Genomic DNA, 18,179 nt, shown 5'->3' with positions numbered 1-18,179 from the left:
ACACAGTATGGGCACCTGCATATCTCAATCAGTTAAGTGTCCAACTCTTGATTTCAACTCAGGTTATGATTTCAGGGTCATGAGATCGAGCCCCATGTCAGGCTCTGCACTGAGCATGGAGCTGCTTAAGATTCTCTCTCTCCCTCTTCTTCTGCCCCCTCCCCCTACCCATAGCATAGCAAGAGCAAGGGAAATAGGTTAAGTCTGAATTCATAAATTATTTTTTAATCCTCAGTTTATTCATCAATACAATGAAGTCCATAATAATATCCATGTATCCCAAAGTGTTGTATGTAGGGTTACTACTTGTAAAGTGTTTAGCAAAGTACCTGGCATCACAACATCTGATATGATTAAACTAATTTTCTGGTGTAATTTTTAAATGATCTTCATTTAACTAGATAGTAAAGCTAACTTACACAAAAGGCAAAACTTTGAAAAGAATTATATATAGAACAAACAATTCTCTTGCCCAAGTCCCCTACCCAGGGAACAATCACTACTACCAGTTTCTATATAATAATGACTTGTGTGTTGCCTTTGGATGTGTTTTATTTAACTTAATTATCTCATGTCAGCAAAACCACAATGACCTCACATTTTCCCCAGACACACAGTACTCCACTTAATTGACCAAATCAAGCTCTTCAAAGGGAATTTTCAGTTTGGTTGTCAACTTTTAAATTCCTTCTGTAGTCAAATTTACCAATTGTTCCTTCTATGACTTCTTTGATTAAGATTATTTTTCTTATGTTCTCTAGTTTACAGTTTCCTTTTATGTTGATGCTTTATCTAGCTAGAATTTATTTTTAGGAGTATGAGGTGTATGACCCATCTTCCCCCTTCCATTTGGCTAGGCATTAATCCCAACAGCATCTTCCCCACGGCGGTTTCAAATTACATCTTTATTTTACGTGAAGTCCCTGGTATGTATTCTGGTCTGTTTCTAGACTACCATCTATTTACTTAAGCACTCTTTTTAGTAAGAGCCATTGTAAATTAGTGAAATCATTAACACCATGTGTAATACATTTTACTACCTGACGGGATTAATCTCCTTCACTCCAGTTCACTTACAGAACAATCTGTGCTGTTCTGCACAATGCTTTAAAATTTCCTTTTATATATCTCAGATAAGAGTGAGGTATGGCTGAACCACCATTATTCAACCCTGATTCTACCTCACCACTTCTCCTTGCCCACCTGCAGAGGAAACCACTTATGAGTTAGTGTGCCGTCTCATTGCTACTGTTCTTCTGCACACAGCCACAGAACAGAAAATATATGATGTTGTTTTGTAGCTTTTGTTTGGTTTATGATTATTGCCCATTGTTTTGTAATGTTTCTCTCACTTGATAACAAAGCCTTAAAACCACATTCACTCAATATGATATATACTACATACTTTAACTGGCCGGTAGCACTTCAGGAAGCCCAAGAATACAGATTTCTGGGATCTACCTCCCAGATAATTCTGATTTAGGTGAGGGTTTAATTTATAACAAACTCCTAGTGATGCTGATGCTGCCTACTATCACTCTGACTAGCACTGTTCTCTAATATGAATAAATTACAGGTCAAGTCATTCCCTGACTAACGTATTTAAGTTGGTTCCTATTTGCCTTGGACTATGAATAACGCAGTCTTGTGCACATGCGCAATTTCTCTAAGGTAGAGATAAACAAGGAGAATATGCATTGTAATTGGTGGTTTCTCAAGAACAAAACTGGCGTAAAGACACAAACACCTGTAATTCATACCAAATTCATACCAACATTTCTCCTGATAATTTTAAGTTTTGTGCTTTATAGCCTTATAGGACACTCTATGTTTTACAATACAGATGAAAGGACTAAGGCACATTTAACTAGTTTTCTGAGCTTCTCTCATCCTTCCTTTCCTGTGTTATCCTGTTATCCTAAAGACACAAACACCTATAATGAAATGTCATGCCAGTGGTGTCCCTCAAATTCATACCAATATTTCTCCTGAATTTTAAGTTTTGTGCTTTATAGGACACTCCGTGTTTCACAATACAGATGAAAGGACTAAGGCACATTTAAGTAGTTTCCTGAGCTTCTCTCATCCTTCCTTTCCTGTGTTATCCTTCTCTAAGGTGATCATTTGGAGAAATAAGATTAAACAGCTGGGGCGGGGGGCACCTGTGTGGCTCAGCCGTTAAGCAGCTGCCTTTGGCTCAGGTCATGATCCCAGGATCCTGGGATCGAGCCCCATATTGGGCTCCTTGCTCAGTAGGAAGTCTGCTTCACCCTCTCCCCCTGCTTGTGGTTTCCTTGCTGTCAAACAAACAAATAAACAGCGGGTGTATAAGGCCCAATCAAGTAACTCTAGCATCTGCTCTCTGTATCACTGACCATCTACTGACTTATGCAACTTCTGTACGTCTGAAAACATAGTAATACTGACTCTTGAGAATGGGTAAATCAAATTGTAGCCCCAGGAAGAAATTTTAAAAAGACAACAATAAAGAAATTTGGATAAATGCTCTTAGCACATTAAAATATATCAATCGATTCTGAAATTCTCACAATGAGCTTTTCAAAGAGCTGAAAACATATAAGAAAATAAGATACACTACACTGAATGAAGACATATTTACAGCTACAATATTTAAAATGATCTGGGAAATCAATGTGTTAAATTTGTTCAGTTCTCTCCCATACACAGAACTGATGAACAACTTTTGACAGAACAGCTTAACCTGAGTCTGGGTTGTCTCCCACCAGGTTAAGAGTTTGAATGCATTTCTAAATATACACGGGAGAAGCATCAAGTTAGGCAACAGTGTCTCAGAATGCCTAAAGCAAAGTTCAGCAAGCAGGCATAGGGGAAATATTTTATTACCCGAGCCTATGCTGTCCTGGTAGGGAATGAATTCCCTGGAAAGAAGCCCTAAGTGAGCAATTAATCAGATGACTCAAACCCCTTTAAACACCGAGGACTGGGTCAGACACAGTAACCAGACATAAAAGCAAAACACTAAAATAAAGGATCATAATTAAATTTTTTCTAACCATTACTATATTTATCACAAACATGCTTTCCTATCAGTAAGTATTTTCACATCCTGTATAGATCTCTGTTCCACCTGGTTCTGATTCCAAGAACTTTAACTACTTCCACTGAGGTCCCAAGTTGTACTAAAAAGTCACAAAACACAAACAGCTCCAGTGCCACTGCACACTGCACTAAATATAACCCATGTTCTCAGGTAAAGGAGAAATTCCCTATACAAGTCCACCCAAGGGAACCAAAACACATGTTTTATTTATTTTATTCATCCTTGGGAGGAAAAAAACTTTTGTCATAAACTATTCAATAATCCTGCCAACTTTCGCACAAGAAATTATTTCTTGTTCCTCAAATATCCTGCACCTTTTCTTTTGTTTTAAAGATCTACACTAGTAAGACTTAAATTTCTACAAAAGTTCACAAGAAATATGGATTAAACAGCAGACAATTCAAACAATCCGTATGTTCAACAAAAAGTGGTAGGTTAACTATGCGCAATAGCTGGTATTTAACTCTGCTGTGAATATGTGCTATTTCACAGCTTTTACATCCATTATTTCATTTAATCCTTATAACAACTCTAGAATATAGGTCCTATTGTCATCCACATTTTACAGATAAGGAAAATACCCAAAGATGTTACTTTTCTAAGGTTAAGTGCCAACAAATGTCAGATCCAAACACAATGCTATGTAGCAACTGGAAATATTTAGTGGCAGGGAAGGATATTTATAATATAAATGACAATGAGCAGAAACGAATATAGAGCAAATATAAATAATGATTAGGGAACAAAGTCAAGTTATTTATAATACGTCAAACTATAATAAAATAGCAAGTTATATTTTTATAATTTTTACAGGTCATTTGTCTTTCTTAATTTTTCTACACAAAATGAATAATGACTTTGACCCTCTTTCCCTTCCCCCAGGGGAAAAAAAAATGCAGAGTATACAGTCTGGATTATGGAAATTTATTTTAAACAGGCACAACAGCATGCTGTTTTAGTCACAGTTCAATGTTTAGAAAAAGTTTAATGTAGCAGAAACAAAGTTTGATCCAAACAATCATCAAGATAAATACACGCATGAAGTTCTTGTCATGAACTTGTGTTGAAATACGATTTCCTAGACTGCAGGTCTTACCTGTCAGTTGCTGTTGGACTCGTAGCTACTGGTGTCTCTGCTGGCTTTTCTGCAGGCTTCTCTGGTTGCGTCGCACTAGCAGGTGCAGGTTCAGAAGATGCTGTCGTTGGTGCTGGAGTGATGGATGCAGGGGAAGGAGTAGGAGCCAGAGCGGGAGCAGGGGCTGGGGCCTGAGTCACAGCTGGAGCTGTGGAGGAGCTAACTGTGGTAGTGGTGGCAGGATTTGACTGTTGGGTTGTAGCTGGTGCTGGTGTTGTCACTGCTTTGGGCTAAGCACATTAAAAGAGTAAAACAATGGATTATGATAAAATACCCGATTTCTAAGTAGACAGTATTGTTACAGGAGGCTACAAACATAACACCAATAAAAACTTGCAACTTGAAAATAATTTCGTAAGGCAACATAACAAGTGATCAATATTAGCCATCTGAATCACTACTTATGTTACTCTCTCAAATAATTAGCTTTAGCTAATAGTTTCAGTCTTTGTTATCAAGTTAATACGAAAAAGAACCAGAAGCAGCCACTACTCAGAAATACACACAATGTATACTGACAAACAAACAAACAAACACCATGTAATTATTGTCCCACCACCCCCAAACATTACACTTTAAGTTCCTTGGTTATAACTTGATCTACTGTCATTTAAAACATCACCAAAATAACTTTTTGTTTGATCTGGCTAATATAAAGCACACTGGAGAAAGAGTAGCTGTGCAAGGTAGGGCAGGGGACTTAAAAAAAAAAAAACACTAGCAGTTCATTCTCTTCTTTCTTTAATTCTAAGAGTCCTGTGTTTAGCCCTGTAACTTTTTAAACTGCCAATACCCTGCAAATTATTAATGTCATAAAACTCCAATCTAGATGAAGTGAAATTTAAATGCATTACTATGCTCATTTATTATTTCCCTTAAGATTACTTGTGGTATCATATAGTCACATTCCATGCCCTCAAGGTCTCTGTTGCCACAGAGCTATTTAAGCCTCATGCTAAATGGTATCAAACCCATCTGCTTTTTGAAGTTTTTCTGCTCACTTCTGATCTAAACAGCTTTTTCCTGTCTCCTCTTTATAATAAAGTCATTTCTCATTGCTTCCATAATGCCTACTTTTGTCACTTCTAATAGGTGGCTTCTCTTATTAACTTGAAAATAAAGTAACTGCAAATATCATTAGAATCTTATGTAAAATAAGAAAAGGCTTGGCTTAAGTAGCTATTCTATAAATGCATGGATCTATTCTGAGACATATCCTGCTTAATTCTTAGTAATGTTCTAAATAATCAAGGTTATTATAATACTAAAGGAAATAAGATCAGTAACATACACATCCAAATATATGGCTACCACATTTCCCATTATGTAATTTATGTGATAAAACTAGATGAGACAATGGAATATTACTCAGCCCTAAAAGGACACAAATTCTGGCATATAGCTACAACATGGATGAACCCGGAAGACATATTATGCTAAGAGAAATAAGCCAGTCACACAAGGAAAACGCACTGATTCCACTTAATATTAAGTATGTAGAGTAATTAAACTCATAGAAAGCAGAATGGTGGTTACCAGGGACTGGGGGATGGAGGAAATAGGAGTCACTATTTAGGGGGTACCAAGTTCCAGAAAAGGATGGTGATAATGGTTGCATAATGTGAATGTACTTAATGCCACTGAACTGTACAATTAAAAATGGTTAAACTAATAAATTCTGTGTTATGTATATTTTATTACAATTAACAATACTGGACTGAGTACATGATTCTCTTCCTCTAACATTTAGTGAATACAAAAGTGCTTTAATATAACAAAATCACTATGGTTCTTAATGGATTAAAAACTTTTAAATCTAACACTTATCATGTTCCTCTATTTAACATTTAGTGAATATAAGTGCTTTAATATAACAAAATCACTAGGGTTCTTAATGGATTAAAAACTTTTAAATCTAACACCTATAAACTGTTTAGCTGCTTTCTCAGAACAAAATATGCAGTTAATTACAATTTACTTGCTCAACTGTTTTCTACTGCATATATTACCTTAAACTTAGAAAAAAAAATCCTCTCATTTACTCTTTCAGTCTTTGATAAACTGGCTTCCAATTACTTATTTAAACTTATTTTCAGTGTCACAAGTATCACTGATCTTCTCAGATTAAAACTCAATCCAAAAAATTCCTGTCACAAGTACCACCACATCACTATTTGTTTTAACTCTCCACTGCACGCTCATGTATCTTTAAACAAAAATAACAGTATCTCTGAAAGAATCCAAATTCATTCTTTGCTTAAGAGAAAAACTTTGACTTTTATAAATTGCACCAAATATGTTTCACTCCAGTAAGTCACAAAAAATTCCCTTTAAAAAGCTTCCTCAAGGGGAGCCCAGGTGGCTCACTTGGTTAAGTCTCTGAATCCTCATTTGTCAGGATTCCAGGATCCTGAGATTGAGCCCCAGGCCCAGCTCTGCACTGGGCATGGAGCCTGCTTAAAATTCTCTCTCTCCTTCTGCCCCACCACCTAAAAAACACCCCCAAACAAAAACCTTTCTCACAACAATCATTCTATCATTTCTTCCCTTTTTAGTGTCTAAAAATCTACCCCCTCAAGTAAGGAGCATCACTGAAACTAGGAGTTTACATGCCTTTTCTGCTGGAGGAGTTGGTCAGATCTAGTACATAATTTACCAAGTCCCTTTAAGGCACCCCTATTAAAACCACAAAATAACTATTTACTCAGTTACTAAGAATCACACTTTTAATTACATAATTACTGATTTTATTGCTCCAGCAAAACTTAACAATTTTCACATGACATTTCATAACTGTTTCATTTAAAATCATGTTTAAGCTATATAGGGGCGCCTGGGTGGCTCAGTGGGTTAAAGCCTCTGCCTTCGGCTCAGGTCCTGATCCCAGGGTCCTGGGATTGAGCCCCGCATTGGGCTCACTGCTCAGCGGGGAGCCAGCTTCCCCTCTTCTCTCTCTGCCTGCCTCTCTGCCTGCTTGTGATCTCTGTCAAATAAATAAATAAAAAATCTTAAAAAAAAAAAAAAAAAGAAAATCATGTTTAAGCTATATATATGTATGAAATAATTAATTTTATGGCTGACCCAAAGTAGACTGTTAAAACCTTTAAATAACAGTTAAGTATTTGCCATATGGATGTGCATAAACTGTATTCACTTAAAGTATAACAGCTTAGGACCATTATTTAAAAAACAAAACAAAAAACAAAAACAAAAACCTCTCACATGCATAAAGATATACAGAACAAGGCTCAAACTTACTTTTGTCACCATAACCACCACAAAGTTTTTTTCGTCAATTTTATATTCTTTTAGAGCAGTATCATCATTGAGGATTTTGCCTAGTACATTGAGAAAAAAAGAACACATTATTTGAAGCCCCATAACCTTTGTCTTACACATAACTGAAGTTCAAACAATCACCAACGTCAATTCTATCAATTAGAAAAACATTAACTACTCAGCCAAGATAAATATAACTAGGAATATAGTTGGGTAAAAAGGCACGAACATTTGACTAAAAGATATCAAACACCAAACACCACATATGGTTCTGACAGACTCAATCTGTATACACAATTTATAAGATGACAATTTCTAAAACCAAAGAATGTCACCGTAAGCAAGAAGACAGCATATTACTTTCAATATTTAACTCATACCTGCATAAATTAATTTTTGACCTGCTACAGGAAAGGCATCTTTCCCCTTTTCAGATTCAATTTTCTCTTTCAGTGCCTTCACCTATAGGAAAAATAAAGATTTTTTTCTAAAAAGTCTAAACAACAAATGACAAACCAGAATTTGAATAAACAATGCAAGGTAAAGTTTTATGCATATTAATTATCAATACTTCCAAAAACTTAAAGATGTCTGTACAATATTACTTCAAAAAAGACTCATTCTTAATGCATATCATTAGGCATAATAAGTATGAAGTTTGTTTTACCACAGCTGCTGCACATACAAAGATTAAAAAAAAACTTTACCAGTTGACTTAATAAATCCATTCAAAATAAAGATTCAACATCAGAAAGTTTTTTTTTTTTAAGATTTTATTTATTTATTTATTTATTTTGACAGAGACAGAGATCACAAGTAGGCAGAGAGGCAGGCAGAGAGAGAAGGAAGCAGGCTCCCTGCCGAGCAGAGAGCCCGACGCAGGGCTCGATCCCAGGACCCTGGGATCATGACCCGAGTGGAAGGCAGAGGCCTCAACCCACTGAGCCACCTGATTCTCATTATAGTTTATGAGCTTATTTCCCAGAGTAAAAAGTAAAGAAAAACTTTCTAACCTAAAAGTTCTAAGAAATAAAATAGTCACATCTATAACAATAATAGAAGTAAAATATGAATGTTAAATGGCAAATGATTCACTTTAAAAGTGGGATATGTTTCATTATAATCATACCCAAGGGGGCTTCATAAAGACCAATTAGTAAAACATAATTTCTGGGGATGGGTGTGAACATCTGTGTTTTTTTTTAAAGCTTTACAGGTGGTTCCAAAGTTTAGCCTTGGCTGAGGACCACTGTACTACTTAAATGATCTTAAACAAGCAGCTTAGTTTCTCTCATTATCATTCTCATCTACAAAGTAAGAGGGACTGAAATAGATAATCTTTATAGTCTCTTTGATTCCTAAAATTACTGACAATAGGCTCATTATAAGGTATTTTGAAAATGAGTCCAATCAATTTCTGAAACTGATCAGAAAGCAGGGTGGCAGAGGAGTAAAAGAGGCAAGAAGACATAATGGAACTAGTTTCATTACTTTAAAGGCACAAGAATCAAGAGGGAAAATTCTATTCCTTCTATTTCCCAGAATACTTCTAAAAATTGTCTAAGTTGATAGTTCTGAGCTTTAGGTGAAAGACTGTCAGATAGGGATACAAAGAGAGAGTACTGGTTTCATTAAAGACACAAGAATCAAAGGGGAAAATTCCATTTCCTTTAATTTCCCACAATACTTCTGAAAATTGTCTAAGTTGAATAGTTCTGAGCTTTAGATGAAAAACCGTCTGAGATATAAAGAGAAGGTCCCTCTGTACAATTAAAAAGCAACAGTGTATCTTCCAAAAGAAAAAAAAGACGATAATGCTTATACAGCTTTAAGTACATTAACATACACAATTTCACATAATTCTCAAAACTCTGGGACAAATGGGAATATCATCCACTCAATGTTACAGATGAGAAGAAGAGTTTAAATTTCCTCCCCACGTCACACAGCTACTACTTAGTAGCTGAAACCCAAAACACCTTTCTGACTTCAAGCTTTAAGTATTTTGCACAAACCATAAAAATTACCCTTGCTGTACCGATCTTCCTGAAATGAGTCAACAGCATCACCACTATTCTGATGTTCCCCAGAGCAGAAATCCATCACAATATAAGCCTAGTACTTTTTATTGTTTCGAATTTCAAAGGTTAAATGAACACAAGTAACAACTTAAAAAAGAGCACTCAGAGAATCTGATTTCAACATCAGTAAACTCAGGCTATAAAATTCCATGGCCTTATTCAATTTCATATACTGTTCTTTATCAGATGATAAACTCTCTGCTATGTGTGTTTCAGAATAAAGAAGTACAAAGACTTTACAACTTCAATAACTCTACAGTTGGTCCTTGCTTTAAATTAATGTTGATAGTTCTGGTTTTACCTATACATTCAGCTAGCACTTCACGGTAAGAGCAGGAAATAAAAGATACTATCCAAATTTCTAAGATAAAGTATATTTTTTAAAAAGATTTTATTTATTTATTTGACAGAGAGACAGAGAAGAGAGAGAGGGAACACAAACAGGGAGAGTGGGAAAGGGAGAAGCAGGCTTCCCGCTGAGCAGGGAGCCCAATGTATGGCTAGATCCAGGACACTGTGATCATGACCTGAGCAGAAGGCAGACGGTTAAGATTGAGTTACCCAGGGAAAGACCATTTCGTTAAATCCCTGCACTGATATGGATGCTAAGGCCTAGAGAATTCTAGGTGTGTGGTCAGGGAGCCAAAAAGATTTATAAGACCTTATCAGGTGGTCTGCAAGGTCAAAAGACATTATTTGCCTTTTTCCATTCTAGTTTTCTCATAAGTATATACTTGAGTTTTCCAGAGGTTACAAAGTATGTAATACCAAAAAGACTGAATGCAGAAGCAGATGAGAAGCCATCAACATTCTATTAAGCCAAACATTAAAGAGTTTTGGGAGTGCCTAGCTGGTTCAGTTGGTAGAGTATATGACTCTTGATCTTAGGGCTGTGAGTTCAAGCCCCACACTGAGTGTGGAGCCTACTTTAAAAAGAAATAGAAATGACAGGAAATGAACTTTGCTAATACACAGCACTAAGCAAATTAGCGTTTTCCCATATTGTGGTGAGTCTGAGCCCCACACTGGGAGTGAAGCCTACTTAAAAAAAAAAAAAGTTTTGTAAAACAATGTCTTCTCATTACTTTTTTTCGTTGTTTTGGAAAAGAACTTTTCACATAAAAATATAACATTTATTGGGTTATCTTTAAACGAACATTTAAAACATTTCTCAGTTTAATTTCTAATATGGTAAACACAAGCACAATGACAAAAGTTATTTTGGAGTCCTCAAGAAATTCTGAGTGTAAAGGGTCTTGAAAACAAAAATTTTGAGAACTGCTATCTTACATGCTAAATGACTTGCCCAAAGTCAACTGAGTGATGGCAGAGCTCAGAGCACTCTGTGGTGAATGATAAATTTCCTTCCACACACCTGTTTCTTCAAGAAGAGATGAAATACTTGCAACTGTGGTTGCTTGGTTAAAAAAAAAAAAAAATCAAATGAATTACAGACCCCATATGTTACTAGGAGTCAATCTAGTTCTCAGAATAGCACATAATGGTGTAGCACACAGCAGTTGCTCAATTAATACTTGCTGACTGAATAAATTAATATAGCACAAATATGTAAAGAAAAAGGAAATAAAAAATATATGAAGCAAAAAAACAAAAGAAAAATAAGCAGGAATTTCATTTCTGACAGGTCAGGATGTGGGCAATTAAGACAGACTTAATTGACATATATATATATACATATATATGTGTGTGTGTGTGTGTGTATATATATATAGTTTCTATCCAATAAAAATTGTACTTTTATTTCCAGCACCCATAGAATATATACTTTAAAAATTTAGGCCACAAAGACTATTTCACTATTTCCATAAGCCTAAGTAAACAATGGACTGACTCACTCTCTAGTTTCCTATCTCAAAAAGAGGGAGGAGGGGACAAAAACCCTTAGACGTTAAAAAGACAGAACAACAAACACCTCCAATCGTTTTGCTCCAAAGAAACCAAACAAGTGATTAAAGCATATTAAGAACATAACAATGAGAACTCTATAGACATCACTACCTGTAAAATTTGGCTAAAAAAGTAATCACACAGACTAACACTAAAGGTGTTTAAGGGTGCCCGGGTGGCTCAGTAAGTACCCACCTTCTGCTCAGGTCATGATCCCAGGACTCTGGGATCAAGCCCCATAGCAAACCCTCTCTCTCCCAAATAAATAAAATCTTAAAAAAACAAAAACAAAAACAAAACAAACCCAATACTAAAAGTGTTTATTATTGGGGCACCTGGGTGGCTAGTCAGTTAAGCATCCAACTTGGTTTCGGCTCAGGTCATGATCTTGGGGTGCTGAGATCAAGTGCCATGCTGAGCTGTGCTGGGCGTGGAATCTGCCTGGAATTCTCCCTCCCTCTCCCTCTGCCCCTCCACCCCATGATGTGCACTCTCTCTTTAAAAAAAAAAAAAAAGGTCTATTATTATTAAAGAAGGAAAATTAGTAAACTAAGCATGCAAGTCAAATAGAAATAAGACAAAAACAAGGAAAATGAAAATAAATTAAGAAAAGAGAAATGGAAGAAAAGTCTTTTGCCAACAGAAAAATGAGACAAGTAACAGGGCTGCAATTCACAAGTAGTCAATAAAAAGTTCAACCTTATTACTAACCAAAACACAATTTTTAGTCAGATATGATAAGCCCACTGTACCATGATGCTAGAAAAGACAGCCTTGAACAATTCTTGGTGTTAAGTGTGAGGAAATACACTCTCAGAAAGAGTATCAAACAATGAAGTATTTAAGGGCAATACACTAAAGGTCAACATTTTTCAGGGGTTGGCCATTCACTCCAGCAATACCACTTCTGGTTAAGTATCACAGAAAACAACTGAACTAGACTTTAGCACGAGGTGCACTGACCTGTCCAAAATTTTGCCATTGTTCCGAACCTTAACACAATGATCTTTACACACTTAAAAAATGAAACAAAACAGAACATGATCTTTACTTTCAATCTACTTTTAAGTCATTACCTACAGGACACAGGCTGAATTTTGTCATTCCAAAAACTGTCCCCATCTTTGAAATTATAAGCACCAAATCAGCTTTTCCTATCAGCTCTCAATAACTGTTCACTACACCTGGTCTTGCATCTCATTAAGACTCTGGTCTCCAGAGCCCCTATTTTCATCGTGATCTTTACTGCCAGCACTATTCAGCACATACAAGCAATGCCACGGTTTCTATCACTTTTCTTCCTGTTGTCAGACCTTGTCTTTCTGCTGCTTCTGCCAGGCAAAGCTCCTTATCTGGACCAACACAACTGATTTTATTTCTATCAGTACTTAATGTAAAATTTAGTTCAACCACTCTGTGGTATCTCCTACCTTACTTAGCTAACAAATTTTACTTTTAACTATCCAACCCCTGCCTTTCCATTTATATCCAGTCTTCTAAATGCTATAGAAAATGAAATATAACTAAATCCTCTGTCCTTCTGGTTCTCCTCCATTCTCCCAAGAGGTTATTTCAAACCTGCAGTCTTCTCTAAATTTGATTCCCAACACTACCCTCCTCCCCACAGATGACCATCTTCTACTTCATTTCATTCAAAACATAGCAGATGTCAGAGGAACTCACCCTCTACTTTCTGCCACCAAAGGGATATACTTTTTTATTTTTATTTTTTTGCATCCAGATCCACCTAATTTCCTTCTCACTTATCAAGTGAAAGAGGCATCCCTCTCTTTCAAACCTAATTCTTTCCACTTTTCCCCTGGTTCTCCCTCCAGTGTTCTTCAGTACCTTGCTAGATTTATTGTTTCCTACCCTCCCCCAGCTGTATTTTCAACCTCTCCCTCAAAGCCAGTTCATTTCCATTCAAACTTAAACAGACCCAATTTTCTATCCTCTTAAAAACAAAACAAAAACTTCCCAACTCCCCGTATCTCTTGGTAGCTACACTCTCCTCCCCCTAGTCTCGGACATTTTTCAAAAAATTAACTACACACACTGTAGTACTTACTCTTAACACCACACCTATTACTCAACCATACAGTGCTGACAGAAAAATGGACTTTATTCTCCTGCTGCTGCCTATCTTCTCCCTACCCCCACAATTCCATAAAACTGCTCTTTCCAGTATCACTAAATTCAGCAAAAATCATAACCAGTCATTTCTTAGTCCTTCCCTACCTTACTTGTCACATTAAACAATACTGACCTGTCTCTCCTGTTCACACTGCCTTCCTTCTGCACCCATAAAGCCTTACCTTCTGGATTTCCTCCTATCTTTCTGTTCACTGCTTTGTGAAATCCTCTCCCTTGGCTAGCCCTTTAAGTGCAGCTCAGTGTTATACACAAGGCTGCCTTTTGTTCTATATAAAGTTCCCAGATAATCCATCTCCTTTAGTTTTAATAACCATCCAGGTGTCACTTCTTAGCTCTCTCCTTAACTTTAGCCATGCATACCTAAGTCTCTACTCAACACCTTTACTGGAATCCCGCAGGCATTTCAACCATAATATATTTGCTGAAAGATAGTCTATAATAGACTAATTAGTCTAAATCCTAACCTGATCAAATTGAACACACTTTAAAACAGCTTACAAAGAAAGGTCTTCTTTCTGGATGTGGCAAAAAAAGAGGTAGCACCTCTGCACATGGCTTTTCCTGGGAAAGTTATGACCAGCAACGGATGCAATTATGACTCCTTTAACTGTGCTGAGCCCCATGCCAGTGCTATTTCATTAAGTAGTAAACAGGATGGATCTAGAATGAGCACCACAGTCCCAGTAAATAACTGAGGCTATCCTTTCATTTTGCTGTTTATTCCCCCCTGAAGAATGAGTTTATCATCAACCCAAGCACTGTTAACAATCAAGAATCAAACATTTTTCCCAGTCGCATACTTCTCTTATGAAAGAAGTACATTTTAAAAGAAAACCATACTCTTGGGAACCTGGGTGGCTCAGTTGGTTAAGCAACTGCCTTCGGCTCAGGTCATGGTCCTGGAATCCCAGGGTCACATCGGGCTCCCTGCTTGGTGGGGAATCTGCTCCTCCCTCTGATCCTTCCCCCTCTCATGCGCTCTCTCTCTCTCTCTCTGTGTCTCAATTTCTCTCAAATAAATAAATAAAATCTTAAAAAAAAAAAAAGAAAAAAGAAAAACATACTCTTTATCTAACATTGAACATGGTTGACATGGCCCCCCCCAAAGGGAAACAATCACAGTAATAATAATAGTGTATTAAAAGCTGCCAACACAAAAGCTGATCAGTTATTCTTTTTCATCCCATTCCCATGAGGAGCTTGTCTCTTGCACATTCCTCACACCAAATCATTCATCCAGTGGTTCCAAATTACATCTAATTATTTCCCAATGTGAATATTATATTGCATTTCCTGGCACTACCCTAGTTCAGGCCAATAACCATTAATAGTCTTTTCCAATCAACAAACCTAAGATATCAAAATAATGTCTTACAAATTATATCCCCGCCATAGTAACATAATATCCTGCACGTCAGCCTTCTTACATAGCACTTCCACACGAGATTTCTAGGACTACAGCTTGTTGATTTGGTTAGCAACTGAATATTCATATAAGCCAGCTTCCTAAATGTTACAGTATATTTTCCTTATTTCTGCTATAACTGTGTTGTTACTTACTACTGTTGAAAGTAGTAAAAAAAAAAAAATTATGCAAGCTTTAATGGGCAGCCCTGAAATACAGAAGCTGAATGAGTAACAGCTCATGGGTGCTATGTACTTACCACATGCCTGGCAGTATATGAAGAGCTTCACAAAATTTAACTCATTTAATCTGTGCTACATCTCTTATTTGAATCCTGGCTAGTTACTCATGTGGAAGTTGGTATTTGTGAGCACTGATGCAGGCAATTCTGAAGCAAACTGACGCCTTTGATCCAGTAATTCTACATCTAGAAATCAATGCTAAAGACATGTTCACACAAATACTTCAAAGATACATGAACAAAATATGTGTACCACACTACTGTTTATAATACTGAAAGAAAGCCCTAAACATTCAATGGTAAAATAGATTATTGTACACGCATTCATTTCAATACAATGCAATACAAGAACAATCACCATACATGCAAGATATTCACTGAATGCGTGTATATGTGAATAAATGACACATTTATAATTATCTTACAGGGGCAAAAGCTGGTTGATTTTTTAAAAAAAACATGGTATAGTTATGTTTATGTGTTACATGTACATAAAAAAAAATGTCTAGCAGCATACGGAGTCCATAGTGGTTATCTGGACCAGGGGCATAAAGCCTTCCACTCTTCTATACACTTACGAACTATAATAAGCCTGGATTATTTTAGTAATTTAAGGGAAAATTTAAAAGCAAAGAAAAAAAAATCACTGCACCCTCCCCCCAACCATTGTTTACTAACACTTATACTTACTTATACAAGAATGCATTGCAAATTTGAGAGGAATCTTCATTAGAAAAGTCTGGGGTGCCTGGCTGGTTCAGTTGGTAGAGCACGCAACTTCTGACCTCAGGGTCTTGAGTTTGAACCCCACGCTAGGCACAGAGGTTATTTAAAAAAGAAAAAGAGAAAGTCTAATACCTAGCTAAATTTTGAAAAACAAAAGAGCAACCAAAATTTGGCAATTAACCATTAGCAAAAGGGGAGTCCTAAAGCAAAAGGATTTCACAGATTTACACTGCTTTTTGTTTTTTTTTTAAAGATTTTATTTGTGAGAGAGAGAGAAAGAGAGTGCGAGCGTGGGAGCGAGCACAGGCAGACAGAGTAGCAGGCAGAGGCAGAGGGAGAAGCAGGCTCCCTGCCAAGCAAGGAGCCCCATGTGGGACTCGATCCCAGAACGCTGGGATCATGACCCAGCCAAAGACAGCAGCTTAACCAACTGAGCCACCCAGGCGTCCCCCCCCCCTTTTTTTAAAATTCTTTGGGTGGTATCTTTCCGTATGAGAAAGTTGCAGGCGCCAAGGAGTATTTCCTGGATTCCTCCTACTCCTCATGATGAGCCTACTCCTCAGAGTAGGCTCCTGCTAATTCTAAAAATAGAATTGACTATAAAGAATCAGCTGATTTTAGTGCAACAGGAAAAATCTTCCCACTAGACCCAAGGAATGAAAGAATGTAGCAGAAGAGATTTTTTTTATTACTGAGAGTACAGTATTAATAATGTGTGGATAGACAAGTAAATAAAAGCCATCAATTCTCAAATTATGATTATGATCTAAAATGCTATGATTTTAAAATATAATTTGGGGGATGTGTGGGTGGCTCCGCAGGGGTCATGATTCCTGCCTCAGTGTCTCTGCAGCAGGGAGCTTGCTTCTCCCGCACCCTCTGTGCCAACCCCCACCACTGATGTTCTCTCTGTTCTAATAAATAAATAAATAATCTTTGAAAAAATGTAATTTGAAATCCAGAATCTATCTTTCCCACAGAAACTATGATATTTAGGCTCCTAAACTGAACTATTCATGCCAATTTAATATGTATTAAAATATATTCTTAACAGTATAATTTCAACAAGATTAAAACAGACATAGATTTTGAAAACTAAGTAGAAATCTCAAGATACCTATTAACTTTTGAAGTTTCTATATAGGCAGAGAAAGGATCTTACACGCTACAAAAAAGCCACCCACGTAGTTCAACCAAAAGTGAAAGAGGGAAAGGAGAGAGGGAGTGACACATAATTTTTATCTACTTGTTGAAGTATTTGGGATCTGCTCATATATATTAGTCATTTGTAGCCAGTCTACTTCCTCTGCTAGACAAGGTTTATATAATGTTTAAAGGGTTTATAAAGTTCACTGAGTTATAAAATTAGCTCTTGGAGACACTACATAAGGATTTATCCAAACTTACAGGAACAGATGGTGTGATGTCCTTCAGCAGCATTCTGTGCTGTGACAGGTTCAAATTTAGCACATTTCTTTCCAAAAGTAACAGAAATTTTATAAATTACCTATCAAATCATCTCGTAATTTCCAAACTAAAAAAAAAAAGCAGAGCACCACTCTTAAAAACTGAAATTGCTGATTATATCAAGTTGACACAATGAGAGGATACCACATCCATACAATCCTTTTTAAGAAAAGATAGTGAAAGCATTGATCAAAATAACGGAAAATCGAAGAAAGAGCAGGATTTGTTTAAGAAAAATTGGCATACATTTATTTTTATTCACAATTCACTAAAAATTTTCAGACCCATGATCTCATTTGATTTTCATATCAATTCTAAAAGGCAGGCAAGTTATTATTACTTCTATTTTACTAATGAGAAAAGAGATTTAAGAACTCAAGGACATAGGACAAATCCAAAATGGGGAAAAAAAACTCACCCCTCAGCAGTAGTACAATGTATTTGAAAGAGAGCAAGATGTAAAAACAAGTAAAGAGTCAACAGCTACCCTTAGGTTGCTATGAAGAGCAGCAAGGAAATGGGATATGGAGCAGCCAAAAAGGGATATGGAGACAAGTGAGTTTTTTAAGATGGAGAAAATGTCTGAATATTCTAGAATGGAAAAATGAATGAGGTAGAAGAGAAAAGAAGAGATCGATTGAGGTCCTTCACAGATGACCACATATAGGGTACAGTGGCAAAGGAGAGGGACCAGCCTTAGT

At 36.5% G+C, this 18,179-nt stretch overlaps 1 protein-coding gene across 2 annotated transcripts in view; it reads right to left on the bottom strand.

Moving 5' to 3' along the window:
- Positions 1 to 18,179, bottom strand: part of RAD23B (RAD23 homolog B, nucleotide excision repair protein) — a 43,743-nt gene that overhangs the window by 18,099 nt on the left and 7,465 nt on the right. The window contains exons 1-4 of one of the 2 annotated variants that reach the window (XM_080819467.1): positions 15,976 to 16,041; positions 7,877 to 7,958; positions 7,476 to 7,555; positions 4,179 to 4,447 (exon numbers count right to left, since the gene is read on the bottom strand). In XM_080819467.1, the coding sequence (XP_080675593.1) occupies positions 4,179 to 4,447; positions 7,476 to 7,487 (281 nt within the window). In that variant the 5' untranslated portion in view covers positions 7,488 to 7,555; positions 7,877 to 7,958; positions 15,976 to 16,041. Of the gene's footprint in view, positions 1 to 4,178; positions 4,448 to 7,475; positions 7,556 to 7,876; positions 7,959 to 15,975; positions 16,042 to 18,179 lie in introns of those variants that run through there. The other variant, XM_080819466.1, reaches the window with a different exon arrangement.

The sequence above is a fragment of the Martes martes genome (genome assembly GCF_963455335.1).
Source record: "Martes martes genome assembly, chromosome: 12".
NCBI lineage: Eukaryota > Metazoa > Chordata > Mammalia > Carnivora > Mustelidae > Martes > Martes martes.
This window is presented reverse-complemented; position numbering and strand designations above follow the sequence as displayed.